This window comes from Rhinolophus hipposideros, assembly GCF_964194185.1.
Source record: "Rhinolophus hipposideros genome assembly, chromosome: 22".
Lineage (NCBI taxonomy): Eukaryota > Metazoa > Chordata > Mammalia > Chiroptera > Rhinolophidae > Rhinolophus > Rhinolophus hipposideros.
In genome coordinates, this window is record NC_138068.1 from 20414698 (window position 1) to 20441603 (window position 26906).

General features: G+C 40.3%; 1 protein-coding gene across 10 annotated transcripts in view; it reads left to right on the forward strand.

Moving 5' to 3' along the window:
- Positions 1-26906, forward strand: part of NCOA6 (nuclear receptor coactivator 6) — an 86508-nt gene that overhangs the window by 48663 nt on the left and 10939 nt on the right. For 5 of the 10 annotated variants that reach the window (XM_081034145.1, XM_081034148.1, XM_081034150.1 and 2 more), the window contains 8 exons: positions 3026-3154; positions 4239-5102; positions 7167-7313; positions 9782-10898; positions 13421-13542; positions 16628-19630; positions 22523-22591; positions 25293-25329. In XM_081034145.1, coding sequence (XP_080890271.1) covers positions 3026-3154; positions 4239-5102; positions 7167-7313; positions 9782-10898; positions 13421-13542; positions 16628-19630; positions 22523-22591; positions 25293-25329 — 5488 coding nt within the window. The remainder of the gene's footprint in view (positions 1-3025; positions 3155-4238; positions 5103-7166; positions 7314-9781; positions 10899-13420; positions 13543-16627; positions 19631-22522; positions 22592-25292; positions 25330-26906) is intronic. The other 5 variants (XM_081034151.1, XM_081034152.1, XM_081034153.1 and 2 more) reach the window with 3 other exon arrangements.

Genomic DNA, 26906 nt, shown 5'->3' on the forward strand with positions numbered 1-26906 from the left:
AATAAAAATAAATCAACATCTGGACACAAAACTGTAAAGCTGCAGAACATGAAAAACAAAGAGCATATTAAAAGCAATTCAAAATAAACAACCAGTTATTTGCAAAGGAAAGACTGTCAGACCCTTAGCTAATTTCTCAACAACAGCACTGGAAGGAAGCCAGGAAACATTAGAATAATATTTTCAAAGTGATGAGAAAATGATTGACAGCCTAGAATTTTAAACCTAGCTGTACTATCGAGTAGTATGAAATAAAGACCTTTTCAAAGAGACTAAGAGAATTTACCATTAACAGACCCTTGCTAATTGAACTGCTCAAGGATGTACTTCAGGAAGAAAGAAATTGAACCTAAGATGGAAGAAATAAGAGCTAAGAAGGAATGGTGAGCTAAATAATTGGTAAACATGGGTAAATATTTCTAAATAAGCATTGACTTATTTAGTATAATGATGACATATATTATCTTTAGACTTTAAATCAGATGTCTGTTGACATTTTAAATATATCACTAAAATAATAGAAATAGAATGTGTAACTTCCAAACTAGTAGTAGAGGGGTAATAGGAAAGGGCGTAATGAAAAAAACCAATCCAATAAAATTCAGGAAAAATAGGAAAACAGCATAGAAAAAAATGGGTAAAAACTAGTGGAATCATAAAATGATAAACCAAAATATACCAGTAATTAACAATAAAGGCAAATGAGCACTGATAAAAAGAAAGTAATTAATTAAATTCAGAAATAAAATCAGATTTAGCTGTGTGCACTTACAGGAAACATAAACTACAAAGACTCAGTTCATAGTTAAAGAATAGGAAAAAAATAATCCAAGTGACTATTAACCAAGAAAAGGGATTATAACTTTTTATCAGATAAAACAGACTTTAAGATAAAAGGCTTTACAGAGGATAAATAGGGCCACTGTATGATGCTAAAGGAATAATTCACCAGGAAGAATAATTAAACTTTTATGTTCTTAATAACTTAGCCTCAAAATATGTGAGGCAAAATGGACAAAATTATATAGAGCTACACTAATAATTCAAGGATTCTTAATCTTTTCAAGCATAAATGGACCATTTACATAAATTGACCATGTATTATTCCAAAAGCAAGCTTTAGTAAATACCAAATACTGATATCACATAAATCATGTTCTTTGACTCATAGTGCAATAATAAGTCAAGTCAGTGACCAAAAAAAATACTAAGATATTCCACATTTTTAGAAATTAAAAAATACATGCTAAATACCCAATGATTTTTTAAGAATCAATCATGAGGGACAGAAAATATTTACAATGGAATGACACTAGCACATAAGAAAATTTATGGCCAATACAGCATTTAGAAGAAAATTGAAGCCCTCAGATACTTATATTAAAGCAGAACATCAACTGAAAATTAACAAACTGTATGTCTGACTTAAGAATTAAGAGAAAAGAGTTAAAGGAAGACTTAAGAAAACACTTAAGAGAAAAAGAACAGAATAATAATTTAGGTAGAAGGAAATAATAAAGATAAGAGCAAAGATAAGTTAAGTATGAAATTTTAAAAGCCAGTAGAATGAAGCAGCAAAACCAAAAGATGTTTCTTTGAGGGGCAGCCAATTGGCTCAGTTGGTCAGAGAGCAGTGCTAAGACCAGCGTTGCCGGTTCAATTCCCACATGGGCCAATGAGCTGTGCCGTCCACAACTAGATTGAAAACGATTTGATGTGGAGCTAATGGGTCCTGGAAAAACACACTGTTCCCCAGTAAAAATTAAAAACAAAAACAAAAGCTGTTTCTTTGAAAAGATAACTAAAATTGATGAACCTGGTAAAAACAAAGACAAACGAGAAGCACACAGGCAATGTAAAGAATGGGGAAAAAATGTACACTTTAAAAGAGTGTATTTTAAAGTAAGTGAATTATATTTTAATTTTTAAAAAGAATGGAGAAAAGGGTATCCCATAAATAACTTTATGCTAATAAATTTTAAAGTATTGACCAATTAACAATTTTCTTTGGTTAAAATATAATTTAGCTAAAACTGACTTAATAAGACAGCAAACTTGAAAATGTATAACTACTTAAAAAATTAAAATAATTGAAAATCTGCCTCCCTATAAATCAGTTAGTACAACCCATAGGCCCAGCTGATTTTACAGGTGAGTTTTACTAAATATTTAAAGAACAGATGTACATATTCTTCCAGAGCATAGAAAAAGAGGAAAAGATGCTTTCCAGCTTATTTTGAAGTTATTTTAATCTTGATGCCAAAATTAAAGGGGGACATAAAGAAGGGATAATTATAGGCAATTTTTACTTATGAACATAGATGCTAAAATCCTAAAAAGTCCGACAGTATCAGAAATTAGAAAGTTATCTAGCAAGAGGAGTTCTGAAACTGCTCATTGGAGTATAAATTGGTATAACCACTTTTGAGAGCAGTTTATCAATATCCAGTAAAACTGAAGATGTTTATACTTTAACACCTAGCAGTTATGTAGTCTAAAGACACTGTCACATGTCCACAAAAACACATGACATTGCAAAATTCTAAGAATGAAACGTTATGGTGGGGCAGGGACAGAAGAGAATTCATCAACAGGAGAATGATGTGTGGGTTCCATAAAATGGAGCACTATTATAGCAGTTAAAATGGATAGATCCCCCAAAATAATAAGTGAAAAAGGAAACTGAAGAATACATACAGTGTGGTGCTACTTTTATAAAGAGTAAAAGCATTTAGAAAATGGAATTTGGTTTACCTACATATGTGGAAAAGATAACTAAAACATGGATGGAACTGTTAACCCCAATTCTAAGAAGGGAATGGAATGAGACAGGGAAGGAGTAGGGGGCTTCTGATGTATATACATAAGTATCTGATGGAGCTAGGGCAGATGCTTGGGTGTATACAAGGCAGACAATGGTACAGAAAGTTTCCATACTTTTTTATATTCTTGAAATAGTTCATTAAAAACAAACATTGTGCCAATTTCAGTACTCTATTCTAGGGATTTTTTTTTTTCCCTCTAGGATTAATAAGAATGACCAGCCCTGCCACTGTTATGATACCTGAGGGTGGAAATGTGTCGTCTTCCATGATGGCACCAGGCCCCAATTCAGAGCTACAGCCCAGAACTCCTCGTCCTGCTTCTCAGTCAGGTAAAGACTTCCAGGTTTTTGGAATCAAAGAGACTGGAACTCCCTGCACAGATTATTACAAAATTTAGCTGCCTCTGATGCAATTCCTAACTGCCCACTTTAAATGCTGCCTTCTTTAAAATCTGCTCTAATTTCTTCAAGCTAAAAGTCATCATTTCCTTCTCAGAATTTCTCATTATTGGGGGGAGGGAGATGAGGGTAAGGGGGATCAAATATATGGTGATGGAAGGAGAACTGACTCTGGGTGGTGAACACACAATGGGATTTATAGATGATGTAATACAGAATTGTACACCCAAAATCTATGTAATTTCACTAACAATTGTCACCCCAATAAATTAAAAAAAAATAATTTCTCATTATTCTCTTATCAGTTACACCCCAATATTCCTAAAAATGCATTCCTTGGTCTGCTAAATCTTGCAAGATACTCCATGACAGAATTCTAAATGGTGAAGTAAATTTGGTAAATGCATCATACTTTACTTTCCCTCCTGGAGATTCAAAATTAACATATTGGAGAAGTTTTATGGTGAAAAAACCTATCTAAAGTCGTTAGGTCCAGTGTTCCCCAAACCTAAATGACTGTTTTGTGTTGTTGCTTTCTTTTTTTTTAAATTAAAGTTTATTGTGGTGACAATTGTTAGTAAAGTTACATAGATTTCAGGTGTACAGTTCTGTAATACATTATCTATGTCTCACATTGTATGTTCGCCACCCAGAGTCAGTTCTCTTTCCATCACCATATATTAGACTCTGTTTACCCTCTTCTAGAGCTCCTCTCTCCCCATGCCCTCTGGTAACCCCTAAACTATTGTCTATGTCTGTGAGTTTTTCGAAAATACCACTATCCACATTTTTTTTGGCTCTTATATCCAGTTTTGAATCGTAGACTGTTTTTAGACGAGATTTATCTTTCTGTCATCTTGGTACATTGCTTTGCATATAGAAGATGCTCATAAACATTTCATTGAATGGTACCAGTGGATTTTACTCTATATTTGCAGAATCACCAAGAGTACTACTGCTCTAGGATCTAGGTTGCAATAAGTAAATCATGGCCTTGTTTACTGTCTTTAAACAGATGCAATGGATCCACTCCTCTCTGGGCTCCATATACAGCAACAAAGTCATCCCTCAGGATCTCTAGCTCCCCCACACCACCCAATGCAGCCTGTCCCTGTGAACAGACAAATGAACCCCGCTAATTTTCCCCAGCTGCAGCAGCAGCATCAACAGCAGCAGCAACAGCAGCAGCAGCAGCAGCAGCAACAGTTGCAGGCAAGACCCCCACAGCAACATCAGCAGCAACAGCCACAGGGAATTCGACCCCAGTTTACTGCCCCAACTCAGGTGCCTGTTCCTCCAGGCTGGAACCAGCTGCCTTCCGGAGCCCTTCAGCCTCCTCCAGCCCAGGCTTCTCTGGGCACAATGACTGCAAACCAAGGGTGGAAGAAGGCTCCCTTGCCTGGCCCAATGCAACAGCAACTTCAGGCAAGACCATCCTTAGCCACGGTACAGACACCTTCCCACCCTCCCCCTCCATATCCCTTTGGCAGCCAGCAAGCCTCACAAGCCCATACAAACTTTCCTCAGATGAGCAACCCAGGCCAGTTCACAGCTCCTCAGATGAAGAGCTTGCAGGGAGGGCCCTCCAGGGTTCCAACCCCCCTGCAGCAGCCCCACCTCACCAACAAGTCTCCTGCCTCCTCACCCTCCTCCTTCCAGCAGGGATCCCCTGCATCTTCCCCAACGGTTAACCAAACTCAGCAGCAGATGGGACCAAGGCCACCTCAAAATAACCCACTTCCCCAGGGATTTCAGCAGCCCGTCAGCTCTCCAGGTCGGAATCCTATGGTTCAACAGGGAAACGGGCCACCTAACTTCATGGTGATGCAGCAGCAACCACCAAACCAGGGGCCACAGAGTTTACATCCAGGCCTAGGAGGTGAGGAACACTGAAGCTATTTGTGTTGGTCAATTTACTGGAGCTAGATCTTAGTAGAACTGCAATTTTTAAACTTAATGGAGGGAGTGAAATAAGGATGTAATTATTTGGTTTTGTGGATGTAGTGGTGACATTTGATATAAATTAGTAAACTTGATAAATTATTAACTTGATACATTTATACAGTATCTTACTGGTTACATTTAAGCTAGCCCTCTGGATAAAAATGCAGGTAAAATTCAATATAGAGATGCTCATTTTGTTTTTCAAATTATTTTTGCCTGATCTTGTACTAGTAAATTAAAATGTCCAGAAGAAACATGCATTTTATTAACAACCTAAACTGCTCAGCTATTGAAAAAACTAAGATTATGCAATAGAGCAAAAATGAAAAGATAAGTACAGGGTTTTATTGGGGAAAAGGCCCTTCGAGTTTTCAGTTTTGATAATCCTAGTAAAATAGCATGGTATTTGTTAAATTTGATTAAAGTATTAAAGGGGAATAAGTTCAGAAATCATTGACTTTTGTAGTTTTATAATGCCAATGCCTGCTCCTTAGAGAGGGAATTCCTCCAGTTATACCTAAAGGAGATTTATTTATTTATTTTGTAAGGTGCCTCTTGTATGAAGAAAAAGCAATGGAGCTTAATGTGTGAGAGGTAAAACGATTACAGTAAAACTTATTCATCTCCATGTTTATTATTTATTCTTATTAATCATTGATCTAGTGCACATGAATGTGCTTGGAGCTTTTCAGTCAGGTGTAAAGAGTGTCAGTAATGCTGTCATCTGATAAACACACCCCCACCAAAAGACACCCATTGCCTACCCAGAAAAAAACCCTTGCATCTTTAGTGCAACATAGCAAAGGCATGTTCCCATGGTTTCTGGTGAAATTAAGTTGCTCATCAATCTTTTCACTCTCTTGTAATTAATTTTACTGACATGCAGGCTCTAATATTTGAATCCTAAGAAGTTTTTAGAAATGCAAGAATGTTTCAGCTCCAAACTTCCCTGTTCTGGGCTTCTAGTCCTGGATCAGTGGAAGCTGAGTAGTCCCTCCTGCAAATGTGATTACTGATTTAATTACAACGGAAGCATGCAAATGGGGACTTGTCGCTGCTAAAGAAAGGACAAATGCATATTTGTCTACAAAGTGTTTTTCAGGACATTGAAAATTTGGCCCTTAAAAAAAAAAAGGACTAATACAAAAAATTTTAAGTGAGCTTTAGGTCTTGATGCTTTCATAGAGCAGATGATGTGCTCACCTAGGTGATCTGGCCACATCCAGGCCTACGTTATAAACAATGAGTGGGTTCTGAGAGTCTCCTTATTACAGATTTGTTTTCTGAAATTAAACCTTCCTATAAAAGGAAGTAATACTTTAGTGAGATTCCATTAGAGGATGGCTTTTGGTACCATAGCTGTGAGAATTGCAGCAAACTTCGTTAGGGGAAGGCGTAATGATAAATTTCATATAGCCTCACTTTGAAGCTCCTATGAATTGTTTCTAATCTCCTGTCTCTTCCAAGGAGACAAGCACGATATTGGGGGGAAATTTTCTGCAAAGGAGATTGTCATCCATTTCCCTCAATGGAAAAACAAACCCACCTATCTATGCTTATATCAGGACCCAACCAACTTTTTGTTTTATAGTATTTCTTACCAATTTGTCGGTAATATGAGGGAATTTAGTGTATTCCATTGGTACCTGTGTTAAAGTATGTAAAATTTGGGGTCCGCTGTATTACAGAGGAAAGTGAGCTCTACACCCTGCTGTGACGTGGCCTCAGATCACACTTAGGGAGCAGATTGCCATCTTCTCCTTGGCATGTTCTAAGTGTAAATTTTTCAGTATTTATTTTTCATTTTGACAATGCTCATGTAAGAGATTGTGTTGATTTTTTTAACCATCTTTCCCAACCTTATTTAAAGATCCTACCAGTGTGACAGAGAGCTAAGCCAGTGGAGGCTTCATGCAGCTCATCCTTCCTTATTCATTCCACATCTAAGCAAGAGTATAAATTTGCTAGGTAACTGCCTTACTCGTTGTTTTCTATTAAGGAATGCCTAAACGCCTCCCACCTGGCTTCTCAGCAGGACAGGCCAATCCGAACTTTATGCAAGGTCAGGTGCCTTCGACCACAACCGCCACCCCTGGGAATTCAGGAGCCCCTCAGCTGCAAGCAAATCAAAATGTCCAGCATGCAGGTTTGTTTTCTGTGATTTATTCAGCAAGCATTTAATGAGTATTGTGTGGTAGATACTGTGATAAGCAACAAGGATAAACATAAATCCTGGTCCCTCCCCTTAATTTCAAACCCATAAATACAAATTATTCTTTCAAGGCAGTAATAGATATGAGTATATCGAAAATAGGTAAAATGTCTCAAGAACCTGGAAATACCTAAGGCAAGGAGATGAAACGAGTTAGAGCAGGGGTCAGCAATTTTTTTTTTCCTGAAGAGAACCAGATAGTAAATATTTCAGGCTTTGCAATTACTTTAATTCTGCTGTAGTGCAAAAGTAGCAGAGACAATATATAAATGATGAGCATGACAGTTTTGCAAACACTGTATACTTACAAACTGGCGGTGGTCCTGGCTGGGCCCATGGGCCATAGTTTGCCTGTCCGTGAGTTAGTAAAAGGTGTTTGTGGCAGAGAAAACTGTAGGTACAAAAGTATGGAGGCACATGGCATTTTGGACAACTGCAACTTTAAAAATCTCTGTATAGTACATACAGCTTTGTTTATGCTGAGTGCCTGAATTCTGATTTACACTGTGGTGTTTGAAGACCAGACTTCAGTCAGTAGATTTAATGTCAACAGTGTATTGTATATAAGAACTTTTGGAGGAGAAATAGGGTGGAGTAGAATGGCTGAAAAGTATTTGTAAAGCAGTATTGTATAAGCCCAGACTTTGTGCTTCTGGTGGCTTGGGTACCACATGACTAATCCTATTACCCTTTCTCACTCAGGCAGTTAGGACTGAGGTAGGCCAAGTATTTTCTGAACTCCCATCCCCACTTGGAGTTAATTTAGTTCTGTGATTCCAGTTTTAATTGTAAATCACTAAGGAATGAGAAAAGTCCTAACTTACATAGTTCATACTACCTCTTAAAGGGTGAAAGAAGGGTAGGGCAAATTATTTGCCTTTCTCTATCGGCGAGTGCAAAACTGCATTCCTGAGCTATATAAATTTATGTTTTAAAACAGTGGTAAAATCATTTGTAATTCCTCCACCCAAACACTGCTATTTTGTATTTTTATATGGTGTCTTCCACATGCATATGTTGTTTTCATTTCCTCATTTGTCCCATCTAAGATATGCCTACTCTTCCTGTTATTTTCTATTCTCTTACGTACTTTATTTCTCTTGTTAGCTTTTACTTCTTCCTGTAAAAATACTTACTTGCCTATTTGTTATTGTTTCTTGCCAACTAGATGTCCAAGAGGTCAAGGATTTGATCTATCTTGTTTATTGATATTACCTCAGCACCAAAAATGCCTCGTATATATAGGTACTCGATAAATAATTGTTAATTGAATGAATATACACTGGCATATTCAATGTATATAGTATGTACAGTGAGCATGGAGTTCAAGTTAAGAGTGTGTAAGACTGGTTTAGAAAATCTTCCTTGAGTTTCAAGAAAACTGGATAGTATGAACAAGGGACAGTTTGTCCCCTGCCTTCCTGGCTGGAGCATGGACTGGCGTCATAATTTTGTTGTGGCTGCCACTTTCTAGTTCCCATTTAAAAATGAAAAATAAAAGGGAAATAAAATAAGCTAGAAGGTTATTCAGTAAAAAGGGAGAGAGAATGAAAGTAGCTATAGGAAAATCCCAAAGACCCAAAATAAGTAAACACTGTCGCAAGCCAGGCAGTGTCCTTTGTCTACATTAGAAATAACTGAGAAGAATAGAACATGTCCCATGAGACCCACCAGGGACTGCCACAGAGGAGGGTCACTGAAGTTTTAATACCCTTGTTAACTATCCTCTATCTGCAGCTTCTAGGTCATCAGTCAGTTGACTCCTGCCAGAGGCTCAGCTTTCAGATAAGGATTAAATAATTTTTACCACATTGAGACAGAGGAGACCTGTCCTTAGGAAGTGTTCGGAGTTCTTTAAAGTGCAGCATCCAGATATCACACATATAACCTTTGAGAGTCATTATTAGTTGCCCAAGAAACATTTTTAAATATCTTCTCAGCACTGTTGAGGTTTTCCTAACAGGATGCATCACGTTCTTTGTTTCCTTGACTCATCTAAAGCAGAATTTATTTCACTAGCCTACAGTGCTTTTCATTAATTTTCTTCATTTTAAGGTAGCTACAGGTCATTTTTAAACAGTGAGATGCTGCCTTGCTCTTCATTTAATCTGAAAGAAAGTAAACTTTATTGATCTTTCAAATGTTATTTTAAGTTACCAATGAGTGAAGAAACAGGTTCTCCTTCTCTATTGTATGGTTATTGAGAATGTAACAATTATCCCACAGTCAAATCTCTGTATTTTAGAAAACCCACAGAAGGTATGTCAAGCACAGTACATGTGTTTATGTTTGTCAGTGGATACATGGGTGATGGGTGTTTTTCTAATTAAGGTAATTTGAGTATCTTAATACCAATAAGATAATAGTATTACTTTCTGAAACTGTGTTCTTTTTTCTTTAAGGTGGTCAAGGAGCTGGTCCTCCTCAAAACCAGATGCAGGTGTCCCACGGGCCACCAAATATAATGCAGACCAGCCTTATGGGAATTCATGGCAACATGAACAACCAGCAGGCTGGTAGTTCTGGGGTTCCTCAGGTGAACCTGGGCAACATGCAAGGCCAGCCCCAGCAGGGCCCACCGTCTCAGCTGATGAGCATGCACCAGCAGATCGTGCCCTCCCAGGGTCAGATGGTCCAGCAACAAGGAAGCTTGAACCCTCAGAACCCTATGATCCTTTCAAGGGCCCCACTTATGCCACAGGGCCAGATGATGGTGAACCCTCAGAGCCAAAATCTTGGGCCCTCGCCCCAAAGGATGACCCCACCCAAGCAGATGCTTCCCCAGCAGGGCCCACAAATGATGGCGCCACATAACCAGATGATCGGGCCTCAGGGGCAAGTTTTGCTCCAGCAGAACCCAATGATAGAGCAAATCATGACCAATCAGATGCAGGGGAATAAGCAACAGTTTAACACTCAGAACCAATCCAGTGTCATGCCGGGACCAGCACAGATGATGAGGGGACCAACTCCAAACATGCAAGGAAACATGGTGCAGTTTACGGGACAGATGTCAGGACAGATGCTGCCCCAGCAAGGGCCTGTGAATAATAGTCCTTCTCAAGTTATGGGGATTCAGGGGCAGGTCTTGCGGACACCAGGGCCCAGCCCACACATGGCCCAGCCGCATGGTGATCCTGCTACTACAGCAAATAACGATGTCAGCTTGTCTCAAATGATGCCTGATGTTAGCATGCAACAAACCAACATGGTCCCCCCCCACGTGCAGGCCATGCAGGGAAACAGTGCCGCGGGAAACCACTTCTCAGGCCATGGGATGCCTTTCAATGCACCTTTCAGTGGAGCACCCAATGGAAATCAGATGTCCTGTGGTCAGAATCCAGGCTTTCCGGTCAATAAGGATGTCACGCTAACAAGCCCATTGTTGGTCAACTTACTGCAGAGTGACATCTCTGCAGGCCATTTTGGGGTAAACAATAAGCAAAATAATACCAACGCAAATAAACCGAAGAAGAAGAAACCTCCTCGGAAGAAGAAAAATAGTCAGCAAGATATAAAGTAGGTTGTGATAAGTTTTGTCTCAAATTTCATTCATTTATTTCTATGTAGACAGCTTTTTTTTGATGGAAAACTTGAAACATATATAAAATTAGTAGAATGAAATCCCCGTTTCGCAATTATCAGCTCATAGCCTATCTTGCCTTCATCTGTGCTCTCCCCATTACACTCTTGATTATTTTAAAGCAAATTCAGTTTAAGTATTTCAGTGTGTACCTCTGAAAGATAAGGACAGTTTTTTAAGACCATACAAATACCATTAACACACCGAGAAAAACCAACACTTCCTTCATGTTCTGAGGTATCCAGACTGTTCATATTTCCCCAATTAATTTTTTTTACAGTTTGTTCAAATAAGGGTCCAGACAAGACTCAGACATTGCCATTGACTGATAAATGTTTCTTATGTTTATAGTATCAGTAGGGTTGTGGCACCTCAGAGCCTGAAAAGTAGCCAGTGCTACCACACTACAACTCCTCAAAGCATTTCAGGCTTATAATGGCTATTGAGGAACCAGAGAGGCCAAATGTGTTTTGGAATTGAAACTGCTGTCTCTCAAATAGAAACGGTTTTTCGTACAGGTGCTTTTCCTTTAAAGGCTCATTATCATCCCTGGAAGCTCAAAACCTCATGCTAAGATAATTGTACCTTTTAAATCAGTTACCCTTTTGGTAAAGGTTCTCCACGTGAGTTCTTTTGCAAGATCTCAGCAGCAAGGGCAGTTAATTTCTATTTCGTTTCCTGAAGCTAAGTGTTCATTTAAGTCGAGTTTTTGGCTTTAATAAAGTGTTTTCAGAGAGAATATTGATTGAACTGGATTTTCTGCCCTTAATTATAATACTGGAATTCAGAGACGTTTATTAACAGGGAATAGTGATTAATGAATGATAAATGAGTTAATTGAAATAAATTGCTAGAACTATAGAAAATGATAGGGGCCCTTTAGTTAAGCTTAAATGTTCAAAATGAGACCAACTGCTACTCCTTTTTCCCCAGCCTCCCCACAGTATTTCTTTGGTTGTACTCTAGTATTATATCGTACTCATTTACTGCTGCTTGAATTTTATAAATTAAAAGTCAATAATTGTATATTAACTACCTATATTTCTCTGAATTCAGATTTAGTAAGCCCTTTAATTATCTAATTTTTCCAATAGCTTTTTCTGAGTTATATTCTTTACTGCTATCAACCTATGGGAATAACATTTTTTTGTGTGGTGATATTTATTCCCCCCAGTAGTCTAGGAGTAAAATTACAAGGTTAATCAGTTGCTATTAGTATGCATTTTTGCTGTTTTCACCAGATCTAAAGGAGATTGCTTACTTTAGGGGCTCCAAATTGTGAAAAGGGCCTTCCTTATACAGCATTGCTCCTAGAAAAGGTAGACAGTAGGTTTAACAGGAAGAATACCTGCTCTCAGCTCTTCCATTAGCTCACTGTGGAATCTTGGGCCTGCCTCTTTCACCTCTCTGGGCCTTTGTTTTCTCATCCATAACATGAGGGGACTGGACCAGATACCTGAGATTTTTTTTTTTTTAGCAATACAATTCTTTGAAAGGGAAGAATATTATAGAATCCTGGCCTGTAGTTTGAAGTGAGAGAGAAGTTATAGGAACAAATCGATACAGGCATCTGAATATACTAAAGACGTGCTTCAGATTCTGAATTTCCATATGGTGGGTCTTTTAAAATGGATTAAAGGTAAGGCTTCTGAAACTACATAGAATACATTGAGATAAAATACCCTGTATTAAGTGGGTGATCAAGATCAAGGTAAAGGGAAGCTAAAGGTAGGAAAGAAAGGTTCAGCTAAGAGTAAGATCATAAACAAAATGAGGGATGTGAGTACTCTGGCTCTTTGGAAATATGAGTGTTAGTAGCTAATGTTTTCTTCATTTCTTCCCCACTAAAGATTCTAAGCTATACCCAGATAAAAATGAAAGCATTTCAAAGCCAGTGGGGATGTCTGCAAATACTCACGCTGCAGCATGCAACAAAATTAATTAGCTTTGTTCTGGTATACTCCATCCTTCTTTGTTCTGAATACCATTTTTGCCAGCCAACCTACAACTTCTTGCCAGGTGTTATGAGTTGTTGGAGCCACCACTGTAATATCCACAAGAAAGGAACATTCTGGACTCTGGGTGAATTTAATAGCTACACCAGTGATAATGTGGTTTCACAGGAACAGTACTTTATAATATTGATAGTCCAAACTATAGTCAAGTCTTTAAACATCTAAAAGATGGATGATTACATGAAAATCATTATAACTGAAATTTGTAGAAAGCACTTTGAGTAAATAGCCATGCTATTAGATTAAGTTGATTTTAAAATTTAATGAAATTGCCAGGTTATTTTTATGCCAAATATTGAATATTTTATCAGACTAGAGAGATGTAAATATGGTAAGACTGATAATGCAAACAGATTTTAGTTCTTTAGAAATAGGAGAAAGGTTTAGCTAGTTTCATGTTTGAGCTGTACAACTTACTCTCAAATGTATAATTTATTTTTTAGCACCCCAGATACTCGTCCAGCTGGTTTGGAGGAGGCCGATCAACAGCCACTGTCTGGAGATCAAGGAATTAACTTGGACAACTCAGGCCCTAAACTGCCAGAATTTTCAAGCCGACCACCAGGTGATCAAATATTAAAGATTGTATACTTGTCATTTATACAGCCTTACAAGGCTTCTTTTCAAGGAAGCAATAGTATATTATTTTGTCTCCTAACTAGGTTACTTTACCAATTTAATGTGTCTGGTATTTGTAAACTTTGCTTTGATAGTAAGTAAGAATTTCATATACGACTTCTGAAGGCTATAGATTCTGCTCAAATTAGTCTTTGTCATTTTAAGTCCTTGTAAGGTCAGACTGAAATGTCAAGTGCCTCTTTATTCTGGTCAATATCAAGGTTCTAGTTGGCATCAAATTGGAATAAGATTAAATGAAAAGATATTTTCATTCTAATCCTGCTTGCCTGTCTTTCCTGCAACCTTTCCTACTAGAGCTTTCTCAGAGCAGAGAACTACCAGGGTTTAAACTAAGATTATTTTTTAAATAGAAGTTTTATTATGAATCTTTAAACACAAAAAAATGTAAACAATAATAAAAGACACGGTATACCTAACACCTAGCTTAATTAAAAATGAATAGGACCAATATGGTTGAAGTCCCTGTGTTGTACCCCTCTCTGATTATAAAATAATTTACTCTCTAAATGTTGAAAAATTACGTTGAAAAGAAAAAATCTCTCAAAATTCATTATTCCAACCTAAGTATTACAGAATCGAGGCCAGCTGCCACGATATCTCTATACCTGGTTACTCTTGGTCTGAGCGGTGATTTATAACATAACCTTATTCTCCTGTGACACAGTTAAAGACACATAGGCCTGTTACATTTAGGCCACTCTTCTCTGTGTGTACAAAGGATTATGTTTTGTTTCTTCCTCACAAGTTATTTCACCTTCTTTTTGGCATATAAGTGAGAGTGGTGTTATTTTAGGGATTTTAGGGATTAATTTATGTATTTTAAAAGTGAATCCAAAAACAAAAGTAAGTCCATCATGATGTCAGTACTTTGTGTTATTACAAATTATTTGGGCATAGCACAGTCCCATCCATGAGTTGCAGCAACACAATTGAGACTGGGAGGTCAGTCTTCGGCAAATATGTCTAGAAGGCATTAGGAACAGGAAGATACCTTCTTCTCTTAGACACATCTGAATTCTTATATGAATCTCAGGGGTCCTCACACACATCATTGCTTCATTTCTACAGTTTGCAAACTGGGGGCCTACAGGCTGAATTTGGTCTGTAAAGTGTTTCGATTGTCACGCAGTGTCTTAAACCAAACAAAAACCTGCTGAATTTAAATGCTTTTAAACAGAGCGTTTGCTCTACAGTTGGGCTCTGTCCACAGGACTGCTATGTCTTATACCAGCCCACTTGTCTTCTTCACTGTCAGCTGGCCCCTAAAAGCATATGAGTTTGCATCCCTTGATTAATAAATTTGATTTTTTGGTTATGTTATATGCACTACATGTGTCCTGGCTTTCCCTCCCCCCACCATTCTATCACAGAAACCCCAGTCTCTTTGGACTGCTGCCTCCAGCTTCTGGAATTTTTTAGCAGCCATGCCCTTAACCATTACTTTTGAGATGCTGCAGTCTTTGGTATTTACTGTGCTGTCTGGTGGTCGGATTTTAAAAATAAAAGGCATTTATGTCATAGTCCTGACATCAAGGGGCTTCTACAGAAATTACAATTTCTTAAAATGGGAACCTGAGCTAAAGCTATGGAAATGCCATATGTTATTGGCATTATAAATATAAAGAAGATACTTGGGCCTAAAACAAAAAAGGATTTTTTAAAGAAATTTTCAGAACTGGATTCTACACATTGCACTCATTGTTGCCATGGAAATCTTTGGCCAGAAGACATTAATTCATTCGGTCTTGAGCACAGGGTCTGTGGATCAGCAGCATTTGGTCACTGCTCTGTGAGAATCTTGAGCAGCATTTCTTCCAACTGCTGGAGCCAACCGTTCTTACCCTGCACCTTAAAACTAACATATTTTTCACGCAACAATGGGATAAATCTAATTTGTGTTGAAATTGTATCCCAGCTACATGCCCATTTTTTCCCACTGAACCACCTTAATTCTTGGCTATTGATCTTTTTATCCCTTCTGCTAATTGTGTAAGGTTTGGGTTCTAAATGCCAAGTAAAATCTTCACAAAAAAAAAAGAATTATTTGAGATGTTGCCTTCTGCAAATCTATAAAGGCATTGTCCCTCAGAGTTCTTTTCTTGAAATTATTTCTTATTCCTGAGAGCTGTGCTTCTGGCTTACTTATTTTCAAATTGTGGATTCATAGAAAATGTTGCTCCAAATAGAGTTTTACATGAAAGAAAGTAAATGGAAATTAAAATGTTTATATCCATAAAGAAACTTCAGTGCCTTCATATTATTTTCAGTGTGTATATCAGCTTCCGTTAGCTCCTACTGTTTGCTAAACTGATTTACGTTGGAAGGGCGGTTTAATTCAGTCAAGTTCCCCCAAAGGATTGATACTGAGGGATGCAGAATGGTGTGTGGAGCCAACGGATTAGAGTAATTTTATATCCCTCTTTCTTAAGGAATTGAATTCTAGAATTTTATATTTTACTTCTGTTGAAAGAATAAAAAGGCTATGTTCAATGCTGGCATTTTCACCAAAATCAAGTCTTAAAAAAGTTAATCTGTGCTAAAAAAAAAAAAAAAAATGAATCCTTAATGCTTTACTTCATTCACAAGTACAGTGAAATATTTATGCCTGCATGAGACCTGAGAGCGGAGTGGTCAGCTCCTTGCTGTTGGTGGAGTTTTTCTCATTTCATCTGAGTGTTTGCCTGGTATAGACTGGGCCACTTGCATTGCATAGCATGGAGTGTCTGTGTATCAGAGAGTCTTAGGACAGTGATGCCTCATTCACACGCTGAAGACTGAGGAGCTCCAGGTTCATGATGCTCTGCTTTTTGCTTCCTTAAGCAGCCTACCCTTTGCTTATGTCAAATAATGTCAAATAATGAGGCGCTGCCCCTGCCCGCCTGGGAGCAGGTGTGCCTGAGCTGTTGGTACAGTCTGTGCCACTTAATGAGTATTGCTTGGCTATACTCTAGAAGTAGCAAAGCTTTTCTTGCTGAAAATCTAACTTCCCTCATTTGGGGGGCTTGTTTTAGGTTATCCTTCTCAACCAGTTGAACAGAGGCCACTTCAGCAGATGCCTCCTCAGCTCATGCAGCATGTGGCACCCCCACCACAGCCACCACAGCAGCAGCCACAGCCACAGTTGCCACCGCCACCACAACAGCAGCCGCCACCACCTCCCACTCAGCCACAGTCGCAGCAGCAGCAGCAGCAGCAGCAGCAGCAGCAGCAACAGCAAATGATGATGATGCTCATGATGCAGCAGGACCCCAAATCCGTTAGGCTTCCCGTCTCCCAAAACGTCCATCCCCCCAGAGGCCCCCTGAACCCGGATTCCCAGAGAATGCCCATGCAGCAGAGTGGCAGTATGCCTGTCATGGTCAGTTTGCAAGGACCTGCCTCTGTGCCACCGTCACCTGATAAACAGAGAATGCCAATGCCTGTGAATACGCCTTTGGGAAGCAATTCAAGGAAAATGGTATACCAGGAAAACCCACAAAATCCTTCCAGCTCACCACTGGGAGAGATGTCCTCACTCCCTGAAGCGAGTAGCAGTGAAGTACCATCTGTCTCGGGAGGCCCAAATAACATGCCTTCACATTTAGTAGTTTCCCAGAATCAGTTGATGATGACAGGGCCCAAACCCGGACCATCACCCCTTTCAGTAACTCAAGGTGCAGCTCCGCAGCAGCCCCCTATAAATTCCCTGCCCAGCTCTCATGGCCACCATTTTCCGAATGTGGCTGCTCCAACCCAAACATCTAGGCCTAAAACACCAAACAGAGCCAGCCCCAGACCCTATTATCCACAGACACCCAACAACCGCCCTCCCAGCACAGAACCTTCAGAAATCAGTCTATCACCAGAAAGACTCAATGCCTCCATAGCAGGACTCTTCCCCCCACAGATTAATATTCCTTTACCTCCTAGGCCAAATTTAAACAGGGGCTTTGATCAACAGGGCCTAAATCCAACAACTCTGAAGGCCATTGGGCAAGCACCTTCAACTCTGACCATGAATAATCCTTCCAATTTTGCTGCCCCACAGACTCACAAATTAGACTCTGTGGTGGTGAATTCTGGAAAGCAGTCTAATTCTGGAACAACAAAACGGGCAAGTCCAAGCAACAGTCGCAGGTCTAGTCCTGGATCCAGTAGGAAAACCACCCCAAGTCCTGGGAGGCAAAATGCAAAAGCCCCTAAACTTACTCTGGCCTCTCAACCAAATGCAGCCCTGTTGCAGAACGTGGAGTTGCCAAGAAACGTATTGGTTAGTCCCACTCCTTTGGCCAATCCCCCTGTACCCGGGAGCTTTCCTAACAACAGCGGGCTGAATCCTCAGACTCCTGCCATGCCTGTTGCTGCTGTGGGGGGCGTTCTTGAGGATAACAAGGAGAGCTTGAATGTGCCTCAAGACAGCGACTGCCAGAACACCCAGGGTAGGAAGGAGCAGGCTAATGTTGAGATAAAAGCAGGACCTGCCCAAGAAGTTAAAATGGTTGTCTCTGAAGATCAATCCAAAAAAGATGGGCAACCTTTGGATCCTAACAAACTTCCCAGTGTCGAAGAGAACAAAAGTTTGGTGTCTCCTGCTATGAGGGAAGCACCAACATCGTTAAGTCAACTTCTCGACAATTCTGGAGCTCCTAATGTGACCATTAAACCCCCTGGGCTTACAGATGTGGAAGTAACACCTCCAGTAGTTTCTGGGGAGGACCTGAAAAAAACATCTGTCATTCCCACACTGCAGGATCCGTCTTCTTCTAAAGAACCCTCTAACTCTCTAAATTTACCTCACAGTAATGAGCCGTGTTCAACCCTTGTGCATCCAGAATTGAGTGAGGTCAGTTCTAATGTTGCACCAAGCATCCCTCCAGTAATCTCAAGACCTGTCAGCTCTTCCTCCATTTCCACTCCCTTGCCCCCAAATCAGATAACTGTGTTCGTAACTTCCAATCCCATCACAACTTCAGCTAACACATCAGCAGCTCTGCCAACTCACCTGCAGTCTGCGTTAATGTCAACAGTCGTCACAATGCCCAATGTGGGTAGCAAGGTTATGGTTTCTGAGGGACAGTCAGCTGCGCAGTCGAATGCCCGGCCTCAGTTCATTACACCTGTCTTTATCAATTCATCCTCAATCATTCAGGTTATGAAAGGCTCGCAGCCAAGCACAATTCCTGCAGCCCCACTGACAACCAACTCGGGCTTGATGCCCCCCTCCGTTGCAGTCGTTGGCCCTTTACACATACCTCAGAACATAAAATTCTCTGCTCCTGTACCGCCTAATGTCCCCGCCAGTAGTCCTGCTCCAAACATACAGACAGGTCGACCCTTGGTCCTTAACTCACGGGCCACGCCTGTTCAGCTGCCTTCCCCGCCTTGTACAACTTCTCCAGTTGTTCCTCCCCATCCCCCTGTCCAGCAAGTAAAAGAATTAAATCCAGATGAGGCTAGTCCTCAGGTGAGCACCTCAGCAGATCAGAACACTCTGCCCTCTTCACAATCAACTGCAATGGTTTCTCCCCTTTTGACCAACAGTCCAGGCTCCTCTGTCAACCGGCGAAGCCCAGTTTCATCTAGTAAGGGCAAAGGAAAAGTGGACAAAATCGGCCAGATTTTACTGACCAAGGCTTGTAAGAAAGTTACAGGCTCTCTCGAGAAAGGGGAAGAGCAATATGGTGCAGATGGAGAGACTGAAGGCCACGGGCTAGAGACCACAGCTCCAGGGCTCGTGGGAACAGAGCAGTTACCCACAGAGCTGGACAGTAAAACCCCAACACCCCCAGCACCCACTCTGCTAAAAATGACCTCTAGCCCCGTGGGCTCAGGCTCCGCCTCAGCAGGACCCAACTTACCTGGCGGTACTCTCCCCACCAGTGTACGCTCGATTGTAACCACTCTGGTACCCTCTGAGCTCATCTCCGCAGCGCCGACCACAAAAAACAATCATGTTGGCCCAGCGTCTGAGCCCCTTGCAGGTGGCCTAATGGAGGAGAAGGTGGGATCCCACCCAGAGCTTCTGCCCAGCATAGGTATGTACTTGGGCCTGGCATCATCTCCTGTCTGTTTTTTGATGGCCTATCCCACAAGAGAGAGCATGACTTCTTTTCTACTTGGAGGAAGAAGAATGGGCTAAATGGCAGTAGTGGCATTTCGTTTATTGGAAGTACTTTGGGAAATAGACTTTTAAAATCCCATGTTAAGTTTACATTGATTAACATGGTGCTGAAATGAAATATACCTTTCATTTATATAGTTTTTCTTTTTACAAGGAAGCCTTTTTACATGTGTTATCTTACGTCATCTTCATATGAAACCATGTTAGGTAGCCCTAACCCCCTTCTTGAAGCTCAGAGAAGTGCAGTATTTGTTCAGAGTTGTACTGTGAACCTCCAGCTTGACACTGTCCCTTAAATGTGAACAGCAGCTTCTGCAAGTTCCCCTTACCATAATAAAGACTTGCTCTTAACAGTTCAGTGGTGGTTCTCATAGCCCCTTCCTCACTGTACTCTGTCCCCGGGCCAATTTCCTCCTGATTGACTGCTCCAGAGGAGGGCTTTCCAGAAAATCAGGTTTCATGATAATAGTCATGGAAGGAGCAAAGTGGTTGAGAGACAGGTAGGCTTGGGTTGGTATATCAACACCAGTATTTACCAGCTGTGTGGGCTGAGGCAAGTTACGTGACCACTCCAAACTTCAGTTTCTTCCTTTGTAGTATGGAGACAATAGTAGTTACAAGAATTCAAGGAGATAGTGTGTATAACATGTTTAGCACAAGACTAGAATATAGTAATAAATGGTAAAAAAAAAAAAATACCAGTTTCTTTTTTATGCAATCTCTTTGTCAGTTAGACTATTCCATTCATGTATATCTAGTTCAGATTATTTACCATGTACGGTTAAAGTGGCCTAATGCTGGATGCGTACATGTACTTCTCCCCTCCTTCTCTTTGCACCCTTCCTCCCACATGCACACATTCCTCCTCCTTTGAGGCTTAAGTGGTGCAGAAGCTCTGTTTCCGAGCGGAATCAGTCACATGCTGCCAAAGCTTGGAAGGACCTTTGCTATATCCTAGGCCATCTAATAGTCTCTGTCTTGTTTATGCAGTTAAAATGCTTCGAGTGCCTACCCCTGAGTGGTAAGCACCCATGAGAAGGGACAGAAAGAACACAAGCTTCAGGGTAAGATCAGAGTTCAAATTCTAACTCCACTGGTTACCAATTGCAGTTGGAGAAATTCCTTAACCTCTTATAAGCCATGTACTTCACCTATAAAATGTAGATTGTAATTGCTACCTCCCAGAATTTATACAAAAATTGAATGAGAGAACTTAGCACAAGTGGCCAGCACGTTGCCTCACACAGAGCTCTGGAAAGGTAACTTAACCTTCTTTCTGCCTCTTCAGAACCAGAGATACAGGGAAGGAGAAGGGCTTTAAGGAGTTCACTGCCCTTGCAGGAGACAGAGTTCACAGAGCTGGCTCCGTAGGTTTCTGGTCCTAGTTCTGTTGATGGAGATCAGCCCTAAGAATTAAAAATAATTTGGTGTGACGAATATATTCTCTGCTATTAAATGTTTCCATTCTGCTTCCTTTCAGGGCAGTTTCCCCTCGGTACCAAGAGAATAATGATGAAGTGATTAGAAAATATTTTTATCTGGATCATATATAATCCTAGAGAAATATTTGAACCTTGGGGAGATAAATCAGCAGTTGGGAAAAATTCTCAATTTTAGTTAAGATTGTTTCCATTCTTTTTCAAGGGGCTACTGTGCTTTTACCTTGAAAATGCGAGAAATCAATACTGGAGTTAAAAGTAGGAGTTAAGGTGTAGATTTAAGCTTTATCAAATAAGCATCCAAAATCAGTTCTTACCACAAATACAGTATTGACTCTTTACTAGTAGGAAGAGAGATCTGCAAAATTAATAATTTCCACAAGAGCGTAAAACTTATTGTTGCCAAATTTCTCTATGTTAGACTGAAGTGTCAAGATGGGAGGACATACTCTTGAATGACTGGCATATTTATGCCCTTAATCTTTATGATCCAAGAAGTTTCCATTCTAGGGTATATTGTATATTCTATTTCATTTCTCTGCAAGCACCTAGCTTCTCTCTGTCCTTCAAAGCCTTTAATGTCCTTTCACACATGTACGTTTCTCCCTTTAACGTACTTGCACATTTTTCAATCTAGAATCAATCTCCCATGCTTTGGACACCTATAGCACTTTATACTTATGAACCTCCTTTATATAACGTCACAGTGCAGTTCAACGTACCTCGTGTGTGTACTTGACCTTCAGTACTAGATTGCGTTCCTGATAAACAGCAAGGATGTAATTTGGTCTCTAAGGGTGCTTGGCCTTGCCCCTAGTAAGTTCTTCGTACATTTTAGATAAGTAAATGACATATCAAATTGATCTATTAAGTATGAATTGAATACCTGCTTTATGCCTATTGCCCTTACCAGGTGCTGTAGAAAAGTACAGAACAAATTGTATGATTCATTTTGGGTATCAATGAGGGTAGTCTTTAGAGGAATGAGACAGAATTTTTTAAATGGTAAGGTGAATCGTGTAATTGTGTTTCCGAAAGTGGTTTGGGTGGCTGACTAAAGTATGCTCTGGGATTTTTTAGACACTGGACAGAACTTGACCCCAAGAAGTAAAAATTATGAGTGCTATTATCCTTATGTAATCCTTGATCTTTGAACACACCGTTAGTGGTAGTCTTTATTACTGAGTGTTATAGTAGTTAATTTTTTAAGTAAGTTTTGAAATGTACTTTGAAAGCCAACTTTTATTACTGCCCTCTAGGAGAATGTGTACTTCAGCAGTTAACTTAGCCCTTGATTCAGTCAATACTTTCTGTTTTGTTTAGAAAAGAAAGTAAAAGGCCTGTATGTTTTTTTTTTCTTGCCTTAGCTCCTTCACAGAGTTTAGTCCCAAAGGAAACTCCAGCCACAGCACTGCAAGGGCCTGTTACCAGACCAGGTAAGGCACACTTTACCTGGAAAAACTCTTGGAATGGAATGGGTTACATGTGAAGGAACCACTGCTGTACTCAGAGTGCCAGGAAGTACCTGAAACTTTCTTATCTGTTTGCTTCAGAACAGACTTCGGTTGAATGGCAGAGCTTGTGCAGTACTCTTTGAGGTTATTTTCCCCCCTGACCAGCTTGCTCTCTTACGCATTCCTGGTGTCAGCCAGGGAATTCAAGAAGGGCACCTCAGTGCACATTGTCTGTGGGTGGTTTCCATTGCAGAGTTTGCCCTGTTCCATAACCCTGGCAGATGACGGACTGGTATATAGTAGCTCACTGAAGTGAGCCCACGTGTTACTGCACTAAGATAGTGATTGCATGATTATGACAGGAGTGGAGGCTTGTTCCGAGAACCTCTGCTATGGTGAGGTAGCCATTCCTCCAGGGAGACAGTCATTTCAGTCATCTCTGGATGGCATTGGGTTTCTTTCCATGACCAAGATATTGTAAATAGCACTAGGGGTGGTGTTTCTGGAAGGTGGAAGGTGGATTCCACGGTAATCTGACAGATAATTGCTGTGGGATGCTGGGTCAGCTCTGAGCACGTGAGGGTCTTGATGGCAATAACAGCAGTAGATTGGCCTGCCAAAGCACCTAAATGTCATATGTATGTTACAGTTGCTTCTTGCCAGGGTCATTGTCACTATAGGTCATTGGAGGAGTACAAAAAAATGAAGTATGACTGCTTTCCACAAGGACGTTAGAATCTCATTTACAGTACAGTTCACACACTTGACAAAATTTGTAAGCAAAAAACAATACAACCATGTTTAATACTGTGAGTCAGTCTAAGCCAGTAAAAGTAAGGTATAACTTGTGATTATGTTTAAACCTGCTTCAGGGTGCTGTGTCCTATGTGATGATGGATAGGACTTTCTACTGCACACTCTTTGGGTAAAATCAGGCCTCTGGAAAGAATGGACAAGCAAAAAGCATTTCAGCCACCCAGAGTCTTCCTTAGCTGTGAACTGCCTACATGATATCTGACATTGGGAGAGATGGAGCAGGTCATTCAGAGAAGGGGCAGATAATAAAATTCCTTTTTGGTGAGAAAAGGAGCAACTAGAAAGGGGAAGGGAATTCCATTTCCTGTCCCAGCTCTTTACTCCAGAAAACGGGCCTTAACCATATCATGTCATATGTCTTCCTCAGACTGTTGGCCGAAGAATCCTGTTCCTTTTAAAAGTTTGACTTAAATAAATCTCCTTAAAATACCTCAAAGCCACTCATTGCTTTCACCAAACCCCTCTGATCTCGACTTATATGAATTAACTGTGATAGTGTTAAGTCTCAAAAACTTTGAATTTTACTCCAAAAGAGCAAGCTAATCAAGATTTCTTTGTAATCACCTTCTTTGACTTAGCCGTTTTCATTTCTGAAGTACACATTACCTGAGTTTCTTTGCTCCAGCAGAGCCAGCAAGGCAGCAGAGATTCTCTGAGTTGGTGTCTATTTCTTGGAGAGGGGTTTTATGGTTTAGATATGGGGAGCTTAACAGCAGATGAGAAGCAAGGATTCTCTTCTGCCAGCATTGTGCATTAAAGACAGAGTTCTCCAGCCTCCTCACATGAAGGCTGCGTCAACATGAGCACCATAGCAACAATAATAATAGCTAATATTGAGTTACTACTGCGTACCAGGTGCTGTACTAAACTTTTATGTGTGTTATTTAATCTTAACTTTGTAGTGGGTAAAGTGGTTATCAGATGAGGCATTGAACACAGAGAGGTCAAGTAATGTGCTCAAGGTCACATGGCTAGTAAGCCATGATGTCAGAATCCAACCCAGGGACTCTGGCTTCATTGCCTTCAAGGAGGTTACCAGGTGATCAGTAGGGTATGGTACTATGAGCCTGAGGTGCTGAGGTCCCGAAAAGCAGGGACAGTACAGGTACAGAACTGTGGTAGACCAGAAGCAGGAAAGATCACCGCTATCAAGTGCATCAGGGAAGTCTTTTAGTAAAGATGGAACTTTCCTAAAGGCATACAATGGAGGAAGAAGTTGTTTGTTTGCTGGTGCTAAGAAAGAAGTGCCTGGCAAACCCATAGGAGGCTCATTTAAGCAAAACCTGCTAGACAAATTACTGAGCTTTTCTTTTCTTGGAGTGTATTTGCTGGGATGTTGAGGAAGAGAGGAACGTAATGAGGTCTGTAGGCAATACCTCAAAGTAGTCTGCCCTCTAAAACTCAATAAGGAAGTTCTTTGAAGGAGTGTGTTCTTCATAGATGTTTAAGACATATTGGAAGATTACTGTCTTTAAAAAAAAAAACAGTGTCAAGAGGGTGGGGATATTTTAAGAATGAAAACAATCTCTTCTACATGAGAGGAAGAGGCTTATTTTACTAACCTAGTTATAGCAGGGTGAAATATGAACCAGGCAGTGTGAATTTAGTTCTGTTGATCCAAACAGGATTATTTCGCAGTGTGGAGTAGAAATAAAAATAGACCAAGTAAGTGTCTTATGCCCCAGACATCCGAGTTGTGTCTCTGCCAGCTCTGTCTCTGTACCATGTAGGGTGAGGCTACTGCTGGGCAGAGACATGTCAGCCTAAACAGGGCATTCAGAATTCTCTTAGACATCTAGCTTCTCCCGGGGCACGTATACACCAGGCACTTCCACATCTCATTTCTGTCCTTTGTATTTTTTTACAGAACTCGAGGCAAATGCTGCCATAGTCTCTGGGCAAAGGTAAGATGATCATTTCTGCAGACTTAGCATGAATATGGCATAAGCCTCTTGGAAGGGTATCCGCTTTCTCAGCCTTTAAACCTCTCGTCACCTTGTCCTGTTCCGTCCCTCTTTGCACCAGTCTCTTTTTCCTGCTAAAGTAGGGAGTTGTCATGAGTCCTAAACCCTCAGAGATTACATTTCTCTTAATAAAACTTGGTGGCTAAATGTCTACCTTTCATGATTGTTTTAAATACTAAATGAGGTAACATGTTCAGCACTCAGCGTGGTTAGTACATAGTAAATGTTCACTATGTCTGAGCTATTGCTATCATTCTCATTAAAAAAGTCCTTGCAACACCTGAAGTAGAGCTGTTTGATCCTCAAGGTGGAAGACGGAGAAAGCCAGGTGGGGCCTGACCCCAAAACCCATGTTTTTTCTGTTATACGATGCTGCCCCACATAACCTAAAAAAATGAAATATAACTGTGGCTTCAACCTCTGCCCCATGGAGAGGAGGAGTATTGTTTTCCAACAGTCATTCCTTTTTTAGTGTAGGAATGTACTAGATAACATTTTAAAGAATTTCTCATATTTGTACATCACCGTAGCTTGTAAAACACATTCACAATCATTTTTTTCATTTAACCCTCATATTAACCCTGTGAGGTAGTAATAATAGCCAGCATTTATTTGAATGCTGTTCCATGCCATGCACTGGGCTACAACTCCCTGGATGTATTATCTCATTTAATTTTCACAGTATGTATTAGGAAAGTAAATTCTCCCTTGGAGATAAGGAACCTAAAACTCACAGAGGTTAACTAAATTGCCCAAGGTCACAGTTTTAGTAAATACTGAAACTGAAATTCAAACCCAGACCTTCAGACTCCAGAGCCCTCACACTTCACTAACATATTGCAGCAGGCAAGATGGGGATTTCTATTATAGATCAAGAATCTGAAGCTTAGAGAGAATTAAATATCGCCAATAAATGCAAACTAAAGCTTGACCCCTGTCCTTCTGACTCCAAATTTTTTGCTATTTTACTACACCACTCTGCCTGTCTAGTTTTATTTGGATTGGGCTATTAATTGAATTCATTTGCATTTCTCAAGCATACACCAACTATGTGGCTAGCGAAAGAAGGTAATCAGACCAAAACGACCCTATGGGTGTTTGTTTCTAGAGCTACCTGAACATTCGCTACATAATGTTCATAACATTATATAAACTAAACGCCAGGACAGCATTGCTGTGGCATTTGTTTTGCCAGGAAAAAGAGGCACCTCCATTAGGAATTTTCCTTCCTCAGAGGCTTTGACCATTTTCTGGGCTCCCAGCCAGAAAGCCATCCTCACCACCTCTAAAAGAATGTGTAAATCCCTCTGACTTGTAATTCCACACCAGCTCCAGCCTCACCTCTCCTTGACTTGCCTTGGCTTGTGGGGCAGTTGTTACATATAAAACTAGGGTAGAACGGTGTAGCCAAATTCTCAGCCATAGTGCTGCCAGCACAGGGTCCTCTGGCAGGAGTGAGCAGCGGAGGGGTAGCCACAGTTGACAGGCCATAATTTATGCCTTTAAGGAGCTCGTAA